Here is a 25898-nt window from a genome sequence, read left to right as displayed (position 1 = left end):
TCCCTTTACTGAGTCCTACACTGATCCTTATACTGATCCCTTTACTGGTTGGGAGTTTATTATTCTGTGAAGACTTTACAGCAGACATTGTAATATTGCTGTGGATTTGATTGCATTCACCGTCAAGTACCTCAATGAGGTCAGGTACTGTTTCTGGATTATTAGTTCTGGCTTACAAAACCCACCCCAGCTCATCCCAAAGGTACTGAATGGAGTTCCAACACTATAGAGAACACTATTCCACTGCTCCACAACCCGCACTGAGGGGATTTATACCTCTCTAGCTGATGCTTGACATTGGGCTTGATGACCTTAGGTTTATATGTAGATGCTTCAGTGCTTCAGAACATCTCATTCAGTTGGCATTCTTATCAGTGTATAAGGTTCTAGCTTTCCTCTCTCTCTCTCTCTCTCTCTCTCTCTCTCTCTCTCTCTCTCTCTCTCTCTCTCTCTCTCTCTCTCTCTCTCCACTAACTGTGCAATAATAAAAACCGCATCTCTCTGTCCTCCTCAACCCTGAATGGCTTTAATCTAAAAGCCCTCACAACAGTAATTCAGCTAGAATAACAATGCGGTTAGCCGCTGCCTGTTGGTGCAAATTGGCACGGCGTGGCTGACCCATAGCCCCTGCTGCTCCGTTTTAAAATGCACAGGTTAGAGTCACACACCCGCTGTGGGTACAGACAGCATTAGCATGCCACAGACATCCTGCGTTTGACCACTCTGATAGACGGCATTTGACCGCTCGGTCAACAACCACTGCTCTCAGACCTGGATTTGAAATGCTCTTTACTTAACTCCACACACAAAGGCCTGTATTAGCCACCCCTATGACTTTGGCATTCATTTTTACCCGGTGGCAGCAGAAGTCTTTGGACACCTGGTACTTCTGGAAGGCTTCCTACTCTTCTGGGAAGGTTCCATTCAAGATGTTAGAACATGCAATCGAAATATGATTGCATTCAGTTACGTTAGTGAGGTCAGGCAGAAGCTATTTCAACTCATTCATTCATTCATTCATTCATCGTCTGTAACCACTTCATCATATTCAGGGCTGTGATGGGTCGAGAGCCTACCTGGAATCTTCAGTAGCAGAGCGCCAGTCCATCCCAGGGCATCTCACACACCAAGTCACTCACTCACTCAGATGTGCAGACATATTTTCACAGCCAATCCACCTACCTACATGTGTTTTTGGTCTGTGGAAGAAAACTGAAATGTGTGGTAGTAACCAACATAGACACAGGGAAAATACAGCAAGTCTTTTGTCAGTGAGACAAGGTGAGGATTGAACCCATAACCCTGGGACCATAGAGGTGTGGCAGCGTCCACTCTAAACGTCTATCTCAAACATAATAAATGAAAGAAAATAAAAGGCAGATATTATTAGAATTATACTTTCCACAGCTCAATATGGTGGGTAGCAGCAAATGGTGAGGAAACATCCTTGCAATCCTCATAATTAGGTGTTTTACTATTAAAATTGTGAACATCGTATTTTAGAAATACTATGGCCCCTTACTGGACTGGCATGATAATGTACCCATCGTATTAATTTGGGCGAAGATAATTCTAAAAATCCAGAAGGAAGATCTCGTGGATGTTCTTTTATGTAAATTTGCCATTTCTACCAACCTTTTTGGGCGCGATGAGTCAGAAAATGCCTGAAAGTGCGAGGACAGAGACCTAGCTGGTGTAGTATGTAAAAGTGCAGTGTTCTGAGTGGGATGGAGGTTCATTCGTGCGGATATTCATCCGTTCCTTTCTCTGGGCTGGTACAAACGCAGCTCCAAGGTGCTTCCTCGCGTATTCTTTGGCCCTCGTGCCTCTCGCATATCAGTGAGAGCGAGATGCAGGTTTGTAGTTGAGCACAAGAGAGACGCCCGCAGAGCTGGCGGTCCATCCGACGGCTACATTCATCAGAGAGACGGAGGCACAGACGAGAGTCCTGCCGAGAACACTCCCATTAGAATAAAAATCACTTCTCGCTCTCTCACTCTCTCTCTCCCTCTCTCTCTGCCTCTATCTCGCTCGCTCACTCTGCTGGCTGCTGCACTGCCAAGCCTGTGCACAAAAAGAATGGCTTTAACTCCTATTATTCTGCGTGAAGGCATTCTGCCAGGCTATATGACAAGGAAAGCAAAATCGCTCCCTCTTCCCCTTCGCACGCACCCTGCTGATGGATTCCACCGGAGACTATGGCCCCTGGGTTTTTTCCCCCCTCTGAAAATCGCTGACAAATAGGCGACACTCGCCTAACGAAGTTTCTCGACCCACCGTTCGTATCAATTTTCACCTGCTCCCGAATTGGCAAGGGGGTGGAGGGAAAAAGGAAAAAAAATGGGCTGAAGTTTTTGGCCCCTCCAGGCCTCTGCTACATATAAGAACTTATTCCTTCTTGTGTTGTCCAATTATTTGGAGTGGAGGCCCAGCTTAGGAACCTCTGCTTCTCTGTTTTCTCCTTCCTGCTAATTTGCTCTCCAGCAAGAGCTCGGTCAGCATGAAGTGTAGCATGAGCTATGGCCACTAATCCCGGTTCCTCAGACCTTCTGATCCATTACCCACAAGTCTCCAATGACATTAAGTCCGGTGCACAGCCTCGTGGCCCAAGAGGCATCGCCACGTCACTCTCGCTGACCCTCAACTCAGCAGTCTGGAAGATCCAGCATGGAAAATCCAGAGTAGCCACTGACCAGCGGTTAAAACCTAAGGCTACTCCTGAATACAAATACATTGTATGAAAATTATATTTATATTACATTTATGGCATTAAACAAATGCTGTTATCCAGTAAAACAGAAATTAACTTTGTTTTCACCTCCATTTTGGAGGTAGTCTGTGGTCAGTGCCATTCTGTAATTAGTAATCTCAGAGAGTTGTATGAAAGGCTGCAGTAATTAATAAGTCAGACCATGGTTAAAGAGAACGTGTACAATTGTGGCAAACTGCAGTTCTCTCTGGATTGCTTACATTCAGAAGCTTCACATCTTTTTATGGTGTGACAGTATGCTTGAGAGAAAAAAAAATGTACGTGGCTGAAATACTCCTTCTCTGTAAGTTTTTATTCATTGTTTGAATTACCACGGAAACTCATTAGTAACTCGAGTTACACTGAAGTTTTTTTCAGTTTTGTAGCACTTTCAGTCTGTTATTATCATTCAGTTTCAACGTTCAAATTTCTGGAGGACTTTCTGCAATTTTTTTGCCATGAGCAGAAAGACAGGAAGCCTAGTATGTCTGAGGCTTGTCTGTCTTTTTTACCCATTTACTGACACCATAGATTCATAAATACAGCATGCAAACAGAATGGAGAGATAGCATCTTCAGAATTTTATAAAAAGAAAATTAGTATAATTGTGAATGTCAGCTTTGAAGCTTTCAACCATGGGACAAATAAATATAAAATCCTTTGCTGATTATTACTTCATTCATACTGCTGTAAAGCTATAAAATTCCAAATGAAATCATAAAAACAATTATAAATATTTTCTGCTTTACTTTAGCACAGTGACAGTTGGGTTTCATGAAAATCAACCACTAGTGTTTATATACACCATATTTGGTTCAGAACTATGTGAAACCCTGATAATATGCATCATCATTACAGCCCAAATGTGTAATATAGCTGTAATTTCTTGCTTTAATGTGAGAAAAATGTAAGTAAAGGCTGCTATGCTAAACACAAGTTTATTTAATTACAGCCAGCTTACCTTTGCTGTAAGGACTGTGTTATGGAAGTTGGCTGTACAAAATGTAAATAAATCTGGGGACATTCAGAGATCTATGTATTTATACTGTAAACAAAATAGTTGGTAATATTCAATACTCGTTTGGAGGCAGCAATGCTGGGTCAGGTTGTATGGATCAATATTTTTGAAAGATGATCATTTTTCCAAATAACAGTCTCTGGTCTCCTTCCTGAGTTTGTCTCACTCTGGAATCCTCTCCCTTTGCTTATTCTTCTCCAGGTTTAGTGCTGTCACTGCTGCCAGAGTATAAAAATAATGTAAGTTATCTGTTTTCACTGTAAAGCTCATTGTAACAGCTACACCAAAATGGCATATTGGTGAAAATAATCACATGTGACTGACAAAGACATTTTCAGGTACAGAAAAGGGCGAACATGGTGTTCGAGGTGTTTTGGCCAAGGACTCTTACTGTTGTAGTGTGGTAAACTTACCACACAGCTGAATGTGTGGGTGTTAGGCAGTAATGTCATCCACTACACTAACCAACCTCTTTACCATTTGCAAGCTGAATTCATTTCCAAAGCTCAAACTTCCAGGTTCTTCTCATTTATGCCTTCACACTTATCCCCTGTGACCTTTTGTCAGTGTATCGTGTGCTCACACTACGATCGATTGTAGACCAATCTCACACACCACTCTTTCACCTGGAGAGATCCATAACAAAGCATGCTTGAAAGTGATGGGTTCTTGCTCTCAAGATTCTTAAAACTCACACTTGACTCGAGAACAAAATCTCAAAATTTCATCCTGGGGAACAAAACCCTCCATTCTGAAGAATAAGATGAAGTGCTGAAAGCTGTAAATGAGGTGTTTAAATGTAATATAAAATCATTTGACAGCATGCAGTTTGGAAAACCAGTATTTATCATGCTCTCTGGAAGGGTAAGATGGCCCTCGCTTTCTGCAATTCAGCATAGTGGTAGCCAATATGAGCAGCTGTTGTGCAATATAACGTAATTTTTTTTCTTTAATACTTTTAACGTGAACACTGTGTGTTCATGTCCCTTTAAAATCACACTACTGCATATGTAGCTACATGATTCTGTCCCATCCAATCTGCCACATGGAAGCAGCATGAAGAAGAACCTACACCAGAGGTCAACCAAGGTCCCTAGGATTTGCCTTCAAAAGCATGCCACAGGAAGTAAGTGGCAGTGCTACAAGAGGACAATTCAATAGCCCTCCATTCACTCTCATTCATTTCGGGGTGTAGTTGGACCAGTAAAAAGGGTATTTCCGAGCTGTTTCCAATTACGGCACAGCCCAGGTTCTCTTCTACAAAGATTTGACTTTATGTCATTTGATCCACAAGCTTAACAAACTCTTCATAGTTTAGAAATTAACGTTTTTACACAACAATGCTAAAGATGACGTGATAAAGCTGTTACAACACCAAATGTTTGATGAAGTAGCTCAGTATAATTTAGAAGTACATATATTTGTCCAGCGCTGCTCAAAACAGTTTGACAGGCTTGTGACAATGAAAGTATAGTCTCTTAATCATGGTGGAAAGTGTATATTTATCTTACACACGTGTAAAACAGCAGTTCGTGAAGTAATACAATTGATTATATGACATCTGCTATGGTTTATTTTATGAATTTTTGTAAAATGTCTTATTTCACATAATCTTTGATTGACTTATGCCTTCTTGTGTGACATTTAAACCTTCAAATCTACCTGGTTCTTTTTTTATTATTATTATATAATTTTTTATTAATTTTACAGACCCCGAGATACTAAAATGATCATACCCACTGTTTATTTGTAAAAAGGACAGTCAATGTCTGGCTCAAGAAAACAGTATAAGAAGCTTGCTAAATGAAGTGAGAATGAAGAAAATGCCATTGCTGAAATAAGCCAGAATTATGATGAGAATTATAATTTATGATTAAAATTATAACTTTCATTGTCGCATATAATTAATATGTTTAAAATGCATATTATACAGACAGTATATGAATATAACTGAAATATTCTCCAGTAATGGTGATACCTAATGCCAAAGTGAGTGCAGCAGGCTCTCACTAACATTAGTCTATGGTTACACCGGTTCATCAAAGCAAAACCTCTCCATCCTGGGCAAGACTGGGGTTGGGGGCGGATTTAACAAAGCAGTTTCTACAGGCAGTGCGGTTGTTTGAACGGCACAACGGAGATTCATGCGGACGCCTGTGCAGTCTCTTAATTTCCCGGTATTCATTACACTTCCAATCAGAAAGTGAGCCGACTGATCACAAGTTTCCCCATAGAAAACAGCAGGATCAATGGTTCCAGTTTATAAATGTTGTCAATGGGCCAACCGAGCAAATCGAGCAGCTTTTACCAAAGAAAAATACTGTGTTTGTCAATTTAGTGAAGATGACACTGAACATAAAGACTCAAATGTCAACACTGACAAAAAAACAGCAAAGAGTAAATCCTACCAGTTTGTTTCAACACTTAAAGCAAAATCACATTACCAAATCTGATCAATGCATGGCTCAAAAAAAAAGACTGACAAGCTTCCAACAACATTTAATACTTGAGCATATTTACAGTAAAAGCCTTGTCAATGAACAATGAGGGCAAAAAAAGAAAACAAAATAAATATTTATGAATGGTAATTGAGGTAAAATGTTCAGTTAAACACAATATTGAATTGTTGTGATATTGCCCAACACTTGTCACTGTTGTATGCAGAAATCTGAGCTTGGGAAGGTTCTATTACCTAAAAAATTGTCTGCAGCAGGCAAATCATTGATAAAATCATATAGAGTATTCTTGTACTCTTGTGGTTTACAGCCAGCATGATAAGAAAGAACACACAATGAGGAACAAAGGTGCAAGTCACTCAAAAACCGACAACAAGAGAACAGCAGGGATCACAGGTAAGATCATAGAGTTTATCTGTAAATATTTCCATCTCATCAGTGTACTCCTTTTGGCACCTTGTACACTTGTTGCAATGTTTACCTCTATATCTACGCATTTCATGTGTATCTGAAATATGTCTCCTTGTTATCGACTAAACTACAAGTTATACAACTCCCAGTCAGTGCATTTGGATAGACCTTGTAAACTAAAGAGAAGTAGCAGTCAAGTGCCTACAAAGCCATAAATACAAGTGATAAACTTAGACAAGTTCCATATTTCCCAGTTTTATGTTTAAGAGGTGTTAAAGTACACAGACAAAAGGTTGGCCAGATTTACTCACTATGTCAATTTGAGGTGCAAGGCACAGCTATGCCAGGCATAGTGATGTATATTTATGCATTCTATATAAAGAGTATAGCAGGGATTTAATGTAGCTTAACTGCTAAAAACAAATTATGAATTGCTAAAATGAATGGCTAAAGACTCAAGATATGGCTTCATATGATAAGGATTTGACTCCTATTAACACTACCTAGTTCCAAAATTTAATTACAATTACACAAAAGGGATTTAAGACTTGACTCAGACTAACCCCTCTGAGACTTCTTTGATATTTGTCTCAAAACTTGCAACATACAAACCTATGATTTAAATCAGACTCCAACCTCAAAAAACTTTGAATCATACTTGAGAGACTTGAGATTTAAGTTAAGTTAAGACTCAGAAATGTGTTTCTACGCATGTGACTAAAATCTTATCAGAATACTACACACATGAAGAGAACAGATGCAAACGGGGTTAAAGTCTACTTCCCTTGGCCAGCTACTTCAGAGACTCAACAGAGATTTGGCTTAGAGTTGAACATAGAAGACTTGATACTTAACTCAGACTTACTTCTGCCTTGACCAAGTCTCACACCACAGTGCAACTTGCAACAGTGAACATCTCTAAAAGTAATACCCATTGGCAGTATCTATCGTAATACAAGAGTGTCTGTAAAAGAAATGCAAAAACAAATAACTTTGTTGTGGACATCCCTAGGTTCATCACATGGCTCACCAGTCTGCCTCATGTAGCACTCTGGGTCAATCCAATCTCAGTTCAAATCAGGCGCTGTGCAATTTCAGGGTTGTTTTTCATGGCCCAGCTGCTAGTACCCAATCCTGCAGCATGTATACAGTTGGCCATCTTTTATCTGTGCCACTCTTCTTTTCAAACCGGTAATGATCAGCCACATCAGTCAACAAATTATACAATCTGCACACAGCCATCTCTGAGAAATGGACACAGAGTTGCGCAGCAATACGGATAGGGTGCGCCCAAGGAAAGAAATACACCACTTTTCGCCACAGTGCTTTTTGAACTCTCTGTGAGTTGTGAACGATTGGAGTTCAAATGATTACAGCTGTCCATGTAGGCAAGATGAGACAGCCATCTCTCTGCTTCCTTGCTCCTTCTTTTCCTCTTTCCCAGCCTCCGTCCTTCCCGCATGAATCCTTCACGCTTGGCGGACTTGCCCTCGGGACACTCCTTTACGCATTCAAACGAGCATTCCGTGTTTTTAGCGCATTGCTAACAGGCAGAGCCGATGGAACCTCGTGGAATTCAATGAGGCTGTGGCGAAGAAATGGCTCAGAAGTCTCGGGGTGATGATGTTGGGGGGGGGGGGTTGTGTTGAAGAGGATTAATTATGCTTTTTTTTCTTCCTAAATTGAGTGATCTATGTGACTGCCAGGAGCGACAGCATGAATAGATATCAAAAGCAATGCTTTGACTGGAAAAAGCCAGTCTTGATGCACAATTACACACAGTGGATTACTGGACTGGGTGACTCTGAGACCCAGTGCTCAAGGCCATTTGTAAACATCTGAGCAGCTCATCCTTTCCTCATCCCAGTCATTGTATTTTGAGTGTGAGTACAAAAGAAAAGCATAATACATAATACATATAAAGCATAAATACATATAATAAATACATATAAAGCAATAAATAATACATATAGTTGTTTCAAAAATCTTTGCATGCACTTTAAAAATATATATATTAAAAACAACAAGCAAAAACTACATACTAACAAAATGGCCCTAGTGGCTCTAAGGCCCCAAGCAATTGCATATTCTGCCTGTAGCAAGAACCAGCCCCACCAGTGCTTCCTGAGTTTAAAGAAAGTACAAGATTACATAATATATATAATAATACAATCTTGGTAACACTTTATAAATATGGGTACATAAATTCATGATACTTAAGACAGCAATAGTCCTTAATAAATGGTTAGGTAATGTCATAATTTATCATTACATAATGATAGGAAACATGAACTAGCATTAACGAGCATTTTTTAAGAATTTTATACACATTTATATCATTATTTAAATGATTATTTTGACTTTACATCATTTAGTATTGTGTATTAATATCTTCTTACTTAAAACGGTCTTACATGGTCTTACCAACGCTTCTTTAATGGAATAGTATTGGGTGTATATTCATTCATTATCTGTAACTGCTTATCCAATTCAGGGTCATGGTGGGTCCAGAGCCTACCTGGAATCATTGGGCGCAAGGCGGGAATACACCCTGGAGGGGGCGCCAGTCCTTCACAGGGCAACACACACACTCACTCATTCACTCACACCTACGAACACTTTTGAGTCGCCACAGCATGCCGCACCTATTGGGTGTATTTCCCAAAACCAATTATGATACATTGTGAAAGGTATTTAACCCCACTGTACACTACTTATTAACCACCATGTTTCACATCACATAGAATGGCCTTTTATCAAAAGTTCATAAACAGTTTGAATGCAATGCTAGGTTTTTAAAAAGTAATCTATCTAGTCTAAGTAAATATTAGGCTATGAACTTAGTAGGGATAAAAGCACATTCAAAACTAATAGGCTTAAATGTTTTTTTTTTTTTTCAACTAAAATAATATTTGCAAAAGCCAATCCACAAATATACAATCTTCGCCTGAGAAGGAATGATTAGGTCTGAGTAATTTTATTTCAAGATATATATATGAATTATGATATTTTGCATATCGATCAGTTAGAATCTTTTGTTTTTGCTTTTGTTATTGGGCTGGCTTTGTCTTAATACGGTAGTAAGAGGATTGCCTGTGAGAATATAATTGGAATAAAATGTAGACACAATAAGCTAAATAAGCCTACACTTTTTGGGTCAATGATATTGTTTTTTTTTTCTTATTAAATTGATGTATTATAGCTAGTTACTTATCTCAATATGTGTTTTCATATTGGGAAATTGCTGATGAGGACTGGTTATGTAAATATCTCAGTAGAAAACAGGTATTTGGTGCATGTGCCACTTGAAAAATGAAATTTTTGTATTCAAGCCATCATAATATGGTTATTCAGTGGCAGCCTACTATTATTTACATACTTGAAAGAAAACCTGCCTGATGTAGCAGGCCAGTGTTTCTGTTCATCTGATGATGAGGTCGCCCCAAAGCTGCTATTCTTTTTTAAATTAGTTTTTTTTTTTTTGTCACTGGAAATTGAGTGGAATGCAACAACTGCTACTTTCTCCAGGTATCTCCACAGACATTATTTGAGTCTGTGTGCTTCAAACCCAAAACACATTAGCAGAAAAGACTAGCGTACTGCTAAGGAGCTGAAGGGAATAGCAACATTTCTAAGCTCTGATAGGAGGGCGAGGACAATTAGGTGGGGTGGCCAGATAAAGGTGTGATTCCCAGCTTGGGCAGGAACAACATTCTATATTAGTAAGGGTACTTAATCAAAACTCCTAACACTGCATTAGTCTACCTCTGTAGCTGTAGCTCTACAGCTTCTACCAAAATACTCCTACTGCATAGTGTCCAGCACTAGACAACAATATTAAAGCACTCAGATGAGAAAAAACAACTTGATTGTGGTTCCCTCAAAACACCAAGTGAACAAAGGTTGAAGTGTTTGACAGGTAACTATTGTCTTTTCAATTTACAGTTTACAGCACTGGTGCATCCATCACTGGAGAGGCTGGAAATAGTCCTCCAGCGTTACTTGAAGCTGATGATAGAACTCGTCACAGCCATACTGCAGCTTTTCAGTGTCATTATGCTTCTCAGAGGCACGAGACCTGCAGCCATTATCACCTGCCGGGTTTGAATGCGCACAGGTTTGGTAACAGCCACGTACATGAGCTTTATGGCTTTGATAAAAGCAAAACTGTTGCTTAATAAATGCAGTTTATGGTGTGTGTGTGTGTGTGTGTGTGTGTGTGTGTGTGTGTGTGTGTGTGTGTGCGTGTGTGTGTGTGTGTGCGCAAACACTAAGTGTTTCGCTAAGCGATGGGGAAAGAGGCCCACTTGGCCACTTGTGTTTTATTTTCAGTGTGAATGATTGGCCGGTGCAGTGCTTTTAAAAGCAGGCCAAATGGAGGCGAGGTGAGGTGAGAGAGAGAGAGAGAGAGAGAGAGAGAGAGAGAGAGAGAGAGAGAGAATGAAATAATATAGATAGATAGATAGATAGATAGATAGAGAGAGAGAGAGATACAGAATGAAATAATATAAATAGATAGATAGAAAGATAGAAAGATAGAAAGATAGATAGAGAGAGAGAGAGAGAGAGAGAGAGAGAGAGAGAGAGAGTATGAAAATTAGCCCTGAAGGTACATGACAAAGCTTGTCACTTCAGAGTTTCACCATCACATCCGTCTCATTTCCTTAGACCAATGCCAAAATGTGTGTGTGTGTGTGTGTGTCTGTGTCCAGAGACCTTAAACATATATTCAATAATTTAATGACCTGTATGCATTATATATATTAGTTGACATTGTGTCCCACCTAATGATTATATGTTACTCTCTATTTAGTATATCATATACAAAAATAATATAAATAAATAAATAAATCTTTATGAACATGTTAACATCTAAGGGACATTACTGTTACACAAAGATACTGACATATATGACATATATGGGATTTGTTATTATTACACGTACCAGCCTATATGTAATGTATATTGGACATGTGTCCTCATGTCCTGCTGATAATATAAAAACAAAACTGAATGTGTATGAGCTGGAGGGAGAGAAACAGGGAGGAAAGGCAGGGAGACAGATGGAGTGAGTGTGAGCTTGTGTAATGGATGATGCAAAAGCGCAAGCACGCGCGCACACACACACACACACACACACACACACACACACACACACACACATAAATAAAAAGCTTCCAGCCTTAGAACAGAGTTAAGCTGTTCCTCTCCTTCTGTGTCACTGCCACCTCTCTCATTCTTCCTGTCTCTGCCACTCCTCCCTCTTTTCACTCACTCTCTCTCTTTTCCCCTCTCTCTCTCTCTCTCAACAAATCACTGTGATTATCATTTCTGCACTCTATTCTTACTCTCCCTCCCTTCCGTTCCTTTATCTCATTCACCCATTACTCTCCACTCTTCTCTCAATCTCCCTCCTCTCTCTTTCTCTCTCTCTCCCTCCATCTTAATGTGCTCACTACAATTAAATCTACTTATCCCCCTATTACTCTCTCTCCCTCTCTCTCTCTATCACTACTCACTGCAACTACTTCTTCCTCTCTCTCTCTCTGCATCTCTCTCTCTCTCTCTCTCTCTCTCTCTCTCTCTCTCTCTCTCTCTCTCTCTCTCTCTCTCTTCCTTTCTCTCTCTCCCCTGTTCTCTGTTCCTCATTTGTGTCCTCAGTAACTGGCAGAGGCCTGGGGGAAATAAATTAGTAATATTTATGACGAAACCTCCACCGTGTTTCGTCCCTCCCTCATGTTGCCGTGGCATAGAAAAGGCACTGATCTTATCAGGCGCTACCTGTGTAGTCATCCGTCAGACAATCCACCCATCCATCCATCATCAGCCCACCACTACCTCTACCTCTCTCCCTCCGCCATTAAAACCACATCAAACCAGCCCAGCGCCCCAGCACCTGAGTCTGCATCCATTACACATGAGCATTCGCCAGTCTCCACCTTCCATTTCATCCTGAAGCTCCAGCCGACAAGTGGAGTAGGCCACTCCTAGGGTGTGTGTCACTTGCTTGCTTTATGTGGTGTAAACCTCTCGGTGATATATATATTTTGATATATTTTCAATATATATATATATTGAGAAGAATGAATACTGCTTTGTAAAATGACACAGAAATGTTCCAGATGTGTTTTGGCATATGTTCATATTGCCCTATGCAAGCTAACACTGCCTACTACATAATTTATCCAAAGGAAATGGTCACATGTGTGTGTGTGTGTGTGTGTGATTACTTTGTAGTTATGCAATTACAGACTGCAGTCCATGTCTTGCTCTGCATACTTTGTTTGCTCCCTTTCACCCTGTTCTTCAATGTTCAGGACCCCCACAAAGTTGCACTTGTATTAGTGGATCAGATACATCATTGCTGCTGGAGTTTTTTATTTTTCACTCACTGTTCACTCTGTTAGACACTGCACGTGTGAAGTCAGAGACAGTAGCTCATCTGCTGCTGCACAGTGTGTGTCGGTGGACCTCTAGTCCTTCACCACTGACACAGGATGCTGTTGGCTGGATGTTTTTGGTCGGTGGACTGTTTTCAGTCCAGCAGTGACACTGAGGGCTTTAAAAACTTGAGCAGCACTGCTGTGTCTGATCCACTCGTATCAGTGCAACACAGACCAATGCCACATCACCACATCAGTGTCACTGCAGTGCTGAAGATGACCCACAACAAATTCATACCTGCTCTGTGGTGGTCCTGTGAACTAACTGAAGAAGTGGTGGGGCTGTGAAAATGGGCCTTGAGTAGGAACAAGGGGGTGGTCATAATGTTATATATATATATATATATATATAGTGTAGTGCTGTCCAGATGCTGTCCAAAAGAAGTGAAACTCCACCTGGATGAGCATTTGATATAACCCCCCCCCCCACCCCGGTGCCTGCCCTGAGCTAATCCGCTAACCCTGCTAAACGCCAGGAAAGCGAGAGAGTGGTGCTGACCTTGCTGGCTTCGGACGCTGCTTTTAAAGCCCTTCCATGTAATTGAGCAGAACTGTGGGGAGGCTGCCTTTGATAGTGTTATAACCCTCCTGCGAACACAGCCAGAATCAGAGAAGGATGAGAGAGGGAGAAAAGAGATCAGAGAGCGAGAGCGCGAGAGAGAGAGAGAGAGAGAGAGAGAGAGAGAGAGAGAGAGAGAGAGAGAGAGAGAGAGAGAGAAGAATGGAGTTAAAAAATAGAGAAAGAGAGAGTATGGAAACAAATGAGGGGACAGTTAGCACAGAAAGCAAAAGGGGATGTGTGAGTGAAAGAGAAAATGAGAGAGAGCAAAAGTGAGGACAAGAGCAAGTGAGAGAATGAGAGGGGAAGGGAATGAAAGGGAGTGTGTTTTATAGAGAGAGAGAGAGAGAGAGAGAGAGAGAGAGAGAGAGTGTACAGTATTATGGTACTCTAAGTGAGTGCCAATCCTAGTGAAACAGCAGCAGCTCACAGAAAAGCAGTGGTTGCTTTATTTATTTATTTATTTTATTTTTATTAATTTTTTTTGAGCCTTGAAATAAAGCTCATCATAGAACGTAAGCCAGCTTCCAGAAATCTCTGAATTCTCTGAATGAAAGAGGCCTGGGAAGAGCCTTTATTTTTTTCTGTGCCACTAGGTCAAACACAATGACACTTCTGAAAGTCTGCCATAAAGTTTCTGAAGACAGTAATTAATCCCGTCTCTCCTAGGGTTCAAAATATCTGCCACGTCTCAAAATCAAAAAGTGACATGACTGAAAGTCAAACAAATTTCCCAGGAATTAAAAGGTAGAGTGTTCCATTTCCTAGTCCATACACGTTTGCTTTTCTCTCTCTCTCTCTCTCTCTCTCTCTCTCTCTCTCTCTCTCTCTCTCTGTCAGAATTCCCCTCACGTTCTGGTGGCTGTCAATAAAATACATGCTCCGAGGAAAACTCCAGTCTCTGTGACTCAGCCCCAGGCCCTATTCTCTAGAGGAAAAAACAAATAATGTGCACTGCCAACATCCAACCAATCAGGTGTAGTGAAAGGGGTAATGCCACTTCTATACTATTCTATGCAGAAGACTTAGGTTCAATTCCCCATTCACGTAAGTGCATTACGATGCACCAGTAAGGGTCACTGGGCAAGACTCTAACACTATGTTCCAGTAGGATTGTAGATAATTCTAACAAAGAACATCTTCTTCTTGGTGAGACATAAGGAGGACAGAGGGAGAAGGCTTTCAAGCAAAAATAGGCTTAAAGGCATAAGTCAATCCAGAGCAACCATCCTAAGTAGCTTTTGGGTGTTTTCTTACATGTGAGTAAGACATGAGGTAGATTGTATTGGATAGTGTGGTGCACTGTCTGTGTGATTATCAAGCCATGTTCATGTTTTAAAGAGTGGCGCTGGAAGGAGGGTACAATGTTTAAAAATTACATAGTGTATGTTCTGCAGTGCTGAGCCCAGAACAGCAATGACAGAGGCTCTGTTGTACTTATTACAGCTCGGTGGAGTGTCACAAATATTTTGAAGGTCTAATTTTATGGTAAAAATATTACATAGTGTTCATTTAAGCTAATTCTCAGAAATGCATAGCACATTATATTCTAACATTGATGTAGCTCAATAGTTAAATTCTGTTAGAAAAAACCCTTATAATAACATTTGGTTACTTGGCAGCCATCTTAGCAATACCTAAAGTCAATCACAGAATATCACTCATAAACGCTCTTATCTCTAAAAATGAAGAAAGACTTACAAGCCACTTTAATATATCAAAAGAAGTGTAATCCTTGGTAAAATTATAGCATAAAAATAATTCTAGCATAAATCATTCAGGACCAGGTTGATATATCTACCACATATTTATATATCACAAAAACAAAATGGGCTCTTCCTGTTTATGCCCTTTCTGTAATACATGCTGTGTGTTAAGAGCTTACATTACAACAGGAACTCTCTTCTGTGTTGTAGTGCTAGCAAGAATATTTACAGGCAGCCTTGTAAGTGCTAAGTGGATTCTGGGTTAATAGGTCAAACAAGTGTAACATTAGCTGAAAAGTTAGCCTCATGTTTGTGGGAACAGTGCAAGAAGGAACTGTTATTTTCCCACTGAGTTTGAAAACAGCTAGCTTAAGCTAGCATGTCAAATTTAATGAGTTTACCTTTAATACGCATTTAATTGTCTATGTCCAGTTCCACTGGAGTGGATAGAAGGCTTTTCTAGGTCAAATCTTTGTCCAACCCGCTTAGTTTTTCTGCACAACATTGATGGGAAAAAAGACTTCACCCCTCTCACTCAGGTTGTGACACCACCTATGTCAAGCCGACAGCGAGTATATATAAAGCTCTTTTGGCTAAAAGCTTATCTCCCATCCCAACCAACTCTATGTGTGATTCTGCCTCCAACATGAAGCAAAAAGAATGACTGAATGACCCCACATCCCTGAATGCTACAAAAAATAAAACAAATTCCCCAGAACAATGCAGCGCTATCAGGCCTCAGACCCCAATTATCCTAACCTGAACGGATTCACCGTTTTTTTTTTTTTCTAATTGCCTGAACACATGTCCTTTGAACTCCACTATTTTCCAAGAATATAAACTGACTAAACCTGTTTACCAATTATCAGCAGAAAAGCCCAGTAAAAATCCAGTGCTATTGTAATAGCATTGCAAAGGCCATGAGTATAATCACTGATTCCCAGCTATACAATTAACAGACAAATTCTGCTATACAGTACAGATGTACAGTGTATTTACTGTCTGCTTAATTAGACATCTCTACATTGTACGTCCTTTAACTGGCCACATTAGTTTCATCCAGAACAATGTGCAGATGTCACAGCCCATGCTATTTATTTAGGTTCCCGGAAAAGGGTCTCAAAGGCACAAGTTATTACTTTTTTCTTCAATAAGGGATTTGCTGCAGTGCTGTGTCACTCCGCAACTGAATAGCCAGTCACTCTGTGCTATAATGTCAGAAGATTTGAACATATCTTACCTATAAATTCATGGTACCTGCAGAGTTCCACCACCCCCTCAATCCAATGAGGTGCTCCAATGCACAGCCCTTCAGATTCTGTCAGCGTTTTCAAAATAGCTTAAAATGGTAATGTAGTAATAGTGACAGATATTATATATGTATTTTTAATTCCTACACATAACTGTAAAGCTAATGCTGTGTTAAACATATAGCAAACTTTATCACCTAGGGGACAGTGGGGCTACAGAGGACTGAGCTACACAGCTGGGGAGGTCTGCAGCTGGAGACTGCTGCAATTGTTAGTGTTTTGCAATTGTTAGTGGTTAATGTACTATACAGTAAAATGAAAATGATATCTGAAAGTATATTATTAATATAATGAGTGTGTGAAATCGCTCATAGGTGTGACTTGTGTGAGTAACTGGGTGAGTGTGTGAAATTGTACACAGGTGTGTGTGTGTGAGAGAGAGAGGGAGAGAGAGTGACTGGGTGAGTTTGTGATGCTCTGTCCAGTTTTCCTGCCTTGTGCCCAATGATTCACCATGACCTTGAACAGGATGAAGCATGAAGCAGAAGATGAATGAATAAGTGAATGAAATAAATGAAGTGTGGTCACTGCACTGTATGTGTTTAGGAGGGTTCATTAGCTTGCCTCGAAATAAAGATGGATCATCACATATTCATAATTTATTCAGTTGTGCTAGCCACTCCTGCCATAGCCTACAGCCTTAATCAACTATAATATAAAAGATAGGCTCTAGTTTCGGGTGATTAAACACCAGTAATTCAGTGGAGCTGTAGTATCACAAATTCTGACCACAAACTGCTGACAAGTAAACCCACTCTGTACACATGCCTATCAAAAGCAAACACAGTGCAACACACTGCAAAGTCCTGCGGTGATAAAAACAAACCAACACACAGAGTATTCAGTGGTCAGAGATAAAAGCAATACTGCACGCTGACCTACTTACATTGATGACCGATGTAGAGGAAGAGAGTCAGTAGAAACCCTGCATGGAGTAGCTTTTGGACTGATGTGATGGGGGGGTCAAAGGAAGCAACCTGTAGTACAGGCCATAAAGTATTCATTCATGCCCAGGTGATGGTACACAGGTTCATCCAGGGTAAACGAGGGTTGAAGTTATAGTCCAGCATTTTTTTCAGAATCATTTCTATCAGTCATCCAGGATGGCTTGTGTGATCAAGGGTATAAATAGTGGGTGTGAACTTTTTCACCATTGTCTCTATATCAGGGACATTTAATTAAAATTAATTAAGGTCCAGTTCAAAAACCTTTTCTTAAGCTGAATTCTGGAACATCATAATGTCTAACCTGAATTAATATCAGTGTCATATTGTGTATTTTGAAGTAGCCTAGTAGTTAACTGACAACAACTGAATGTCCATTCCAAACCAATTTACATTACAATTCTACATATTTATTTATATATATATATTTCAACAAAAACACTAGTGACGCAATATTGTCGACGCTTCTCTGCTCACTGCACAACCAGCAAGCTAATTGGCTCTTTTTACTGAAGGGCGGGACCTTATCTGTAACCAGCAAACTGATTGGCTCTCTGTGCTGAAGAGCTGAACTTTACCCTTAAACAGGATCTCGAGTCTTATGAGAACTCCCATTAGTGTCTCGACTGGTGATTGGTCCCTTTTTTATAACATGTCTGGTTTTAAGGTACATAAAAAAATTGCCATGCAAAAGTCTGAATAGAGCTTTTATCTTGTCTAGTTATCCATTTTTACTGGCCCCAGAACAGCAATGTCTGAAGTTCTGCCCTGTATTATGTGTATGATTCAGTCAAGTCACAGCGCTCACCATAATGCACAGATCTGACAGAGGCTGAGTAGCCTCACATCTGATGAATACAATACATGTGATTGGAATGCGGTTTCCTGGACTGCTAAACCTGTACGATAACGGCTAGAGAAGTTACACCAGTTAAAATATACACTCGGTTCAAAATAAAATAGTACTTAATAGTTTATCAGTTATAGGTCCAGGTCCGGATAGGACAATGTCTGGGTCTGGACACAGATTCTAGCCCGCCTATTAGTGATCCCTGCTTTAAATGGTGGGACACTGTGAGAATATTATGTCTGAGTTTTAGGGCCAACGCATTGAAAAAAAAGAAAAAAAAAGTAGAATTAATTCTGAGATTAAAGTTAAAAAAATCAGAACAAAAAGTCAGAATATTTTACTGCTCGTAATATGATGGCATTGTGCTACATAACTATAAGTATGCCCCCAATGGCATGGCAAATTCAGACTCTTATGCAGTCTATTCCATGTCATGTTTTTCTATGGAGGTAATACAAGGGTGTCCAAAAATGTTCGGACACTGGATGTCTTGTCTTGAATTATATTCCTGTCATTTTTCTTTCTTTTTTTTTTTTATTAATTATGCACTGACAGCAAGAATAGTCTGTGAATTCCCTGAATACTCCCCAACATTCAAACAATCCCTGTTTACGCTCATCAAAGGCTTAAAACACAGCCTTTCTGCCAGCAAAATGACGCCTTGTTTGCGAAAGCGCGCAAAGCAAACATTTTTCAGTTATTAATCACTATTTTCTCACTCGTCTTTTTCATTCCAGCGTGTTTCACGTCATGCATTTTTCATGATCCGTATGCTCTTTGTTCTTAATGTGAAAAGAGAAGAGGATAAAAGGTAATGAGGGAACGGGATGAAAACAGTGGGAGGAACTCAACACCAAGCTTAAAGATGCAAGCAGTTATGTTTAAAAAACTATAACGTGGGCATTTATTATCTCCTCTTTCTCTTGTTTTATATAAAGGGCAACTCACAATAAACGAAGAATTATATTGCTTTTGTAGCCATTGAATGAACTAGTTTATTCATCCATAGAGTGGGTTTCCCATATAGGAGTAACCATGTTAAAATAGGTTGAGTACACACAAATCAAGTGTACTGAGTGTCAGTATAACAGTGACAGTATAATGGCTCTTTCAAAACTTGTTTTGTATGTGTGTGTGTGTGTGTGTGTGTGTGTGTGTGTTTGTGTGAGTAGCCCCCATGGCTCAGTCCTTCGGACCCTCAGGCAAGCAAACACACACACACACACACACACACACACACACACACACACATTGTTAGCCTCTCAAAGAGAGCAAAGCCTCTTAGACATGCCTGTTTGTTAGAGCAGGCCTACATGACCGCACATTCCTTCACAAGTGTGACTGAGCCGTAGACACCAAACATCTCAGATGCCATGCTTTTTACACTAGTCTGAGTGTGTGTCGTGGCTGTGTGCATCGCTGTGTGCACGTAAAATCCGAAAGGACATGTGTATAGTGCGGTGTGGAAAAAAAGTGACTCAGTTTCCCAGTCAAAGCTGGCCATAAACAGACTTACAACAGCTTGTTTCATTACCAAACCAAAAATGCTATCAGCATATAGCGAAAGGAAAAGATGGGACTCTAATAACCACGCGAGTCCATGCAAGGTGCACCTCCAAACCAATCATCATCAGATAAACCTTACTTCTATTTTGAAGAGATATATGAGAATATCAAGGTCCACTCTTGCTTCCATTTGGAAAAATCCATGTTTCTTTTCACCTGTGCATTATGAGAATGCAACTCAGCCCCATGGTTCTGAAAGGATGTGCAGCCATCAAGCAGCCTTGACTGAGAAAGGGGAAGACACATTTTTCTTACACTTTCTTAAACTGTCACGCCGTTGGTACCCTCAAGTACTTCCATATTTTTAGTTAGGGAACATATATATTGTTTTTTAATTATGATGACGTTGTCAGATGACAACAATCTTTAAAAAAAGTTATCCTTTGTAAGCACCTTGAGTAGCAGCATTGTTTTTGGTCTGTGGGAAGAAACCAGAACACCTGGAGGAAGCCCATTTACACACAGAGATAACACAACAGGTTCCTCAAGGGCAGTGACTTGAGACAAATATTGAACCCAGGATCTCAGAAGCCTGGAGCTGTGTAGCAGTGACACTACATGTAGCACCATCCTACCATCCAGAAAAGGAAACGTAGCTTCTGGTGTTCTTCAAAACAAAACACCGGTGAGCAACATTTCCAAATATGTTTGTTATTGCTTGGACAGTAACAAGACTGACCTTCTAAAACTGAACTTTGGAGGTGTGGCCCATGACAAACTGAAAGCAAGTCTCCTGAAATGAAAGGCAAAGAGCACACACAGTAAAGACAGTTTTATCTATTTTATCTAATAAGCTTTTAGAGGTATTAAACGCTCTGGGCGGCTGGTTCCTATCATCTCCACTGTGAACAATTCCGCCTGTGTAAGTTTCTCTCCAACGGCACATTTCACAACCACTCTGGATGACTTTGTTTACATTTTAATGGCTTAATTATGCAGGAAAAAGCCGGTGGAATATCTCTTTAAAAGTACTTACTGAGACTCAAAAGGGGGTTTAAACACTTGAAATGGTTTGAGTGCCCAATGAGTGCTGACATCACCATCAGGTAACAGTGTGTGTGGGCTTCTGGCATTATTCCCAAGCTTGCAGGGATATGGCAAGATATGAAAGGGCTTTCATAATCAATGTTAAGTGACTGTAGACCAACATAGGCAAAATGCATAAATTTAAAATGCATTCGAAAGTGTTGGGGGAGTATATCCAAACTTTTGACGGGCACTGGAAACATGTAGGTGTACATTCATTCACTCACACCTGTGAACAATCTCACACACTCGCCCAGTCACGCTCACATTCAACTGTGGATGATTTCACACAGCCAGTCCACCTACCAACATGTGTTTTTTGAACTGTAGGAGGGAACTGGAGTACCCGGAGGAAACCCACGCAGACACAGGGAGAAAACACCAAATATGGGATGAGTGACTTTTGTGATTTAAAACGAATGACCCAACATCAGTACCTGACTTCACAATGTCCTTATATCTGAATGCTAGTGCTATTAATGCCAGCTAATTTAGGTATATTGTGTTTAACAAACACACTCATCCCCAACAGTAAACAAAAAAGCAGTAAGGACATGATGTTCCTAAATGGCCTGTCTATGTTACCCTATAAGGAAGCGACTTCATTTCTTGGAAAATACATACTACAGACATGAGACCAGTTGAAAGTAATATTATTGAATAATTGAAAGTAATATATTCATTCTGATTAAGCTTTTTGACCACTTTTATGTCCACAACTAAGTGCACTTCCTCTAATCAGCAACATCTACTCACTCTGGGTGAAGTGTGGAGGGTTGTCGTTGACGTCCGTCAGTTTGACTGTAACTGTGGTGGTTCCAGAGAGTCCTCCAAGATGGCCTCCCATGTCTTTAGCCTGAAGCACCACCAGATACTGATCCTGAGTCTCCCTGTCCAGGTCAGGGACAGCTGTCCGCAAAATTCCTGATAGAAAGAGATCAGACATTGCATCAATAAAACTTATCAGGTTAGCAATGAGAAAGCTGAACTTTTATATTGAAAGTTCTATTATACTGACATGGTCTTGAATGTGTTCTCCCTTAATGGCCATAAACTGTTCAACTGATTAGATTCTTTGTCTTGTTTGAAGACAGCTTCTTATTTGCTCTTATTTCACTTTGCTACGTAGCACACCAGTCACATTCTAGTAACATTTAAGGTGAACCAGGAGCACCTGCATGTAATGGCCACATCATTTAATGTGGAATGGAAAAGAAACTATTTAATATCTATTGTAATGTAAAGCTATCTGAATCAAGAGGAAAATAATAGAGACAGAGAAGGCAGAGAGACAGAAGGAGAGAGATGACTCTCCAGATAATCTCCTACTGGCCACCAGCTGCTTCTCAATATCAAATCTTTTTCATAGAGTCAGAAAACTCAGTTTTTTGGATCACTGGCACAAAATAACCTCATCACAGCTTACATTCTCCTCGTCCACCGTATTTGAGAAACCCCGCCACTGACCACTTCATAAGCTCCACTTACCTTTAAAGTTCAGTATATAGATGTAAAATTACAGACTGGAGTCCATCTGTCGCTGCACACCTTCTCAGCTTCCCCTGCTTCATTTATCACTGGTCAGTTTCTGACCACTGGAGATATGTTTTTTGTAGAGATTCTAGGCACACACGTTTTTTTTTTCCTAACATTTCGTCTTCAAATGTATTAACAGGAGCTACTGTGTCCCCTATTTCCTCTACTCCAATACTGGAAAATTGCAGTGAGGACTGGATTGGATTATACAACAAAAATATTAGTAAAGGCAGGTACTGTTTAATTAATTAACTACATTTAAAAAAACACCACTCCAATTATTTCAAAGGAATTGGATGGAGCTCCATCTAGAAAAGAGTGACCTTAGCATGGAGCCTGGTGTATTTAGGCACTGCAGTACCCCAGAGCTCAGTGTGGTGTTTTAGACATTCCTAGCCAATGTTTGGCATTGGGCATGAAAAATTTAGACTTATTAAACTGAAGTTGTCTGAATTTTAAAGGTGACATTATGATAAAAAAAAATCTTTGAGTGCATGACCACTTTGAGTCTGGCCCCCTTGTCTGAGTCTCTGCATGGGTGCTAGGTGAGCATTTATGTGAAAGCACCATAGTGAAGTAAGAAAGACAACAAGAGATATGGATATTCGTTAAATATAGTGACAATAAAACTTAGCAAAAATAAACAAATTTAAAATGCTTCTCGCTTCTCACTCCTGGGCTCTCGCGGTGAACTAAGCTGTGGCTCATTCTCATTTAAAGGAACACAGGCTAAAAATGGTCATTCTGAGGACTGTTTAGATGGGGAGAATGCAATTTGATCCTTGTGGTAATTTGATGAAGCATGTCATAGATGTTTTATTAAGACCTCAGGGAACTGTGGAAAACTGGTGGAAAAAAATGGTATAATATGTCCCCTTTAAGGACTGTACTACAAATTTTCTTTCACTACTGGCCATTTTTATGAAGTCACTGACTAAAGCCATTGGATGGAAGCTTAACAACGGCTAACAATGGCTAGACTGAGCGAAACCCACCCAGCTGAGCATGGACAAAAGGCTAGAGGATTGCTAGCACAAACTGTGCATCAACAGATGGTCTACAGCCTACTGTACAGCAGTTAAGCTGTGCCAAAACTCGAGCTAATGATATCCATAAAATATCCATAAAACATCATCAGACAGGTTGGGCAATAATGAGTATATGGAGGAAGACCTTTCTGAATGCTGTGGTTCAGAATGCTAATTTGCGCTAATGAGTGAAAGAGAAAAGAGTGCTATGCATGCAGGACAGAATTAGGTTAATATGCTTGATTAGCATTCAAACCCCTTAAAGAAAGAGAGGGTGGGGGGAGGCCTCTCGTTCGTATCAGCATGGGGTTCACAAATGTCAACAAAATTAATTAGGTTTCATTAGGCGGCCAAATGGAATCAAAACACAAAGGAAGTCCATTATCCACGAAGACGGAGGCACAATACACCAACTGTTACACAAACACATAGTGGAACCATGCTAATACACACGCTCATAAAAACATAGCACGCCTCTGCCTCGCTCTTTCATTCTCTTGCTATTTATCTCTCTCTCTCTCTCTACTCCCTCTCATTCTGTCTTTTTCTTAAGCACCCTCTCCCCTCCCCACTCACACTCACACACGTGTGCTCGCCTACACACACACACACACACACTAACGCAAACACTGCTAGCGCTAGGCTCTGTGTAAAATCACCTCTGCTAGCCAATCACCTGGCAAAGCACAGAGGAACTGAAGTGATTTTTTCGAAAATGGCCACAGTCACCCCCTCCCCAATCCTTCCACCCCCAAGTCCAGCTTAAAAGCTTCTTCCTACAGGGTTGGCTGGGGTTGGCCAGCGAACGTGCACGACAGCTAAATGTCCCCTGTGCATTTTAGCCGCCGAGCTTAAATAGCATCTGAACCCTTTGCGACATCTCCCCTTTGAAGTGTCGTCTCTTTTCGTTGCACCTGTCCAGAGGACATGCTTCAAAGTATCTTGTCTGCTTTTTGGGGAGTTGTGAATATATTGCTGACATAAAAAAGTAAATCAGGCCAGATTAGCAAAAGCAAGTGAGGGAAGAAAGCAAAAGAAAACAGGAAGAGCAAGATGGGTGTGGAAGGCTAGCACAAGGGTGACGAAACGGAAAACAAGAGGTGGGAAGGTTCTCAACTTTGGTTTTAAATGCCATGAAAAATGGCAATCATCACTACATTGTAGAAATAGCATTAGTGTCAAACTGAGAGTTGTGAAAATCAAATTTACACTAATTTCTCCTCCTTTTAACAGGCTTACACCTTTTCAAATAGTATCTATGTCAATTTGTTGAGGAATACCATGGGACCTATATATGGGACCTATGTCGGGAGGAGGAAGCCATCTCAGTGAACAGCATACTTTGGTATTCAATATACATCCATTCATTCATCATTTATTGCGTGTCAATTCTTGAACAACATGCAGGGACATTATAGCCAGTCTATTACACACACACACACATTATAATATACACCATCATCATCATCATCATCTTCTTTGCTGCTTAATCCATTTCAGGGTCACTATATACAATATACAGTTTGTCAGAAATAAAATAGAATAAAAAATAGAATAAAAAAAAATGCACGATGCAGTGCGCATGTTCAAGTTTAGTTGAAATGCTGCATTATTTCCTATACACCTTATTCTCCTTCCTGAAAATAAATTTAATGGCAGATATGAACCACTCTCCATAAAGATCACACACACTTTAACACCATGAGCTGGTTCTGGCACTGTTCTGTTTTCAACATAACCAGCTTTTCTGTAGTCAACATCAAGTCTGAATTCCTGCTGCTGGAGTCGATGGAATCGACTCCTGGGCTCCACTTGATATTAACCAAGACAGTACCACAGCTATAGGCAGAGGAAACTATAAATGTCTTAAACATAGTTTGCTCACTTTTAACGTTTGCTCACTTTTAACAAACCTTTTGGTCACTGACCAAGTGTTGACCCTGACTCAGACATGTCAGAGTCAAAGGATCAAGTTTTATTTTAGGTAGATTTTCCATCAGCTTAATTTGTGAGAGGGAGGAAGCCAGCGTGACCAGTGATAACTTTGAGGATATAAAAGAGAAAGAAGTGTCTACTATTCTCTCAAATCCAGTTTCTTTACCTCATGTATATCACTGATTTAATGGTGAGTAATGGCGCTTTTCCACTGCATGGTACTTACTCTACTCAACTTGACTCAGCTTCTTTGTTTTTCCATTAGGCAAATTTAGCACAATGCAGACGTCCAAAACAAAGAGATCACTTTTGTTTCTTTATTTCTGAATTACAATGACAGCTCAGAAAACTCCACCATGGT

At 40.1% G+C, this 25898-nt stretch overlaps 1 protein-coding gene across 1 annotated transcript in view; it reads right to left on the bottom strand.

Annotated features, from left to right (window-relative positions):
- The window catches only part of LOC136706918 (cadherin-18), a 234593-nt gene that overhangs the window by 59563 nt on the left and 149132 nt on the right, over positions 1-25898 (bottom strand). Inside the window, exon 6 of the mRNA XM_066680665.1 lies at positions 21795-21962. Within this exon, the coding sequence (XP_066536762.1) occupies positions 21795-21962 (168 nt within the window). The remainder of the gene's footprint in view (positions 1-21794; positions 21963-25898) is intronic.

The sequence above is a fragment of the Hoplias malabaricus genome, chromosome 9 (genome assembly GCF_029633855.1).
Source record: "Hoplias malabaricus isolate fHopMal1 chromosome 9, fHopMal1.hap1, whole genome shotgun sequence".
NCBI classification, from domain to species: domain Eukaryota; kingdom Metazoa; phylum Chordata; class Actinopteri; order Characiformes; family Erythrinidae; genus Hoplias; species Hoplias malabaricus.
This window is presented reverse-complemented; position numbering and strand designations above follow the sequence as displayed.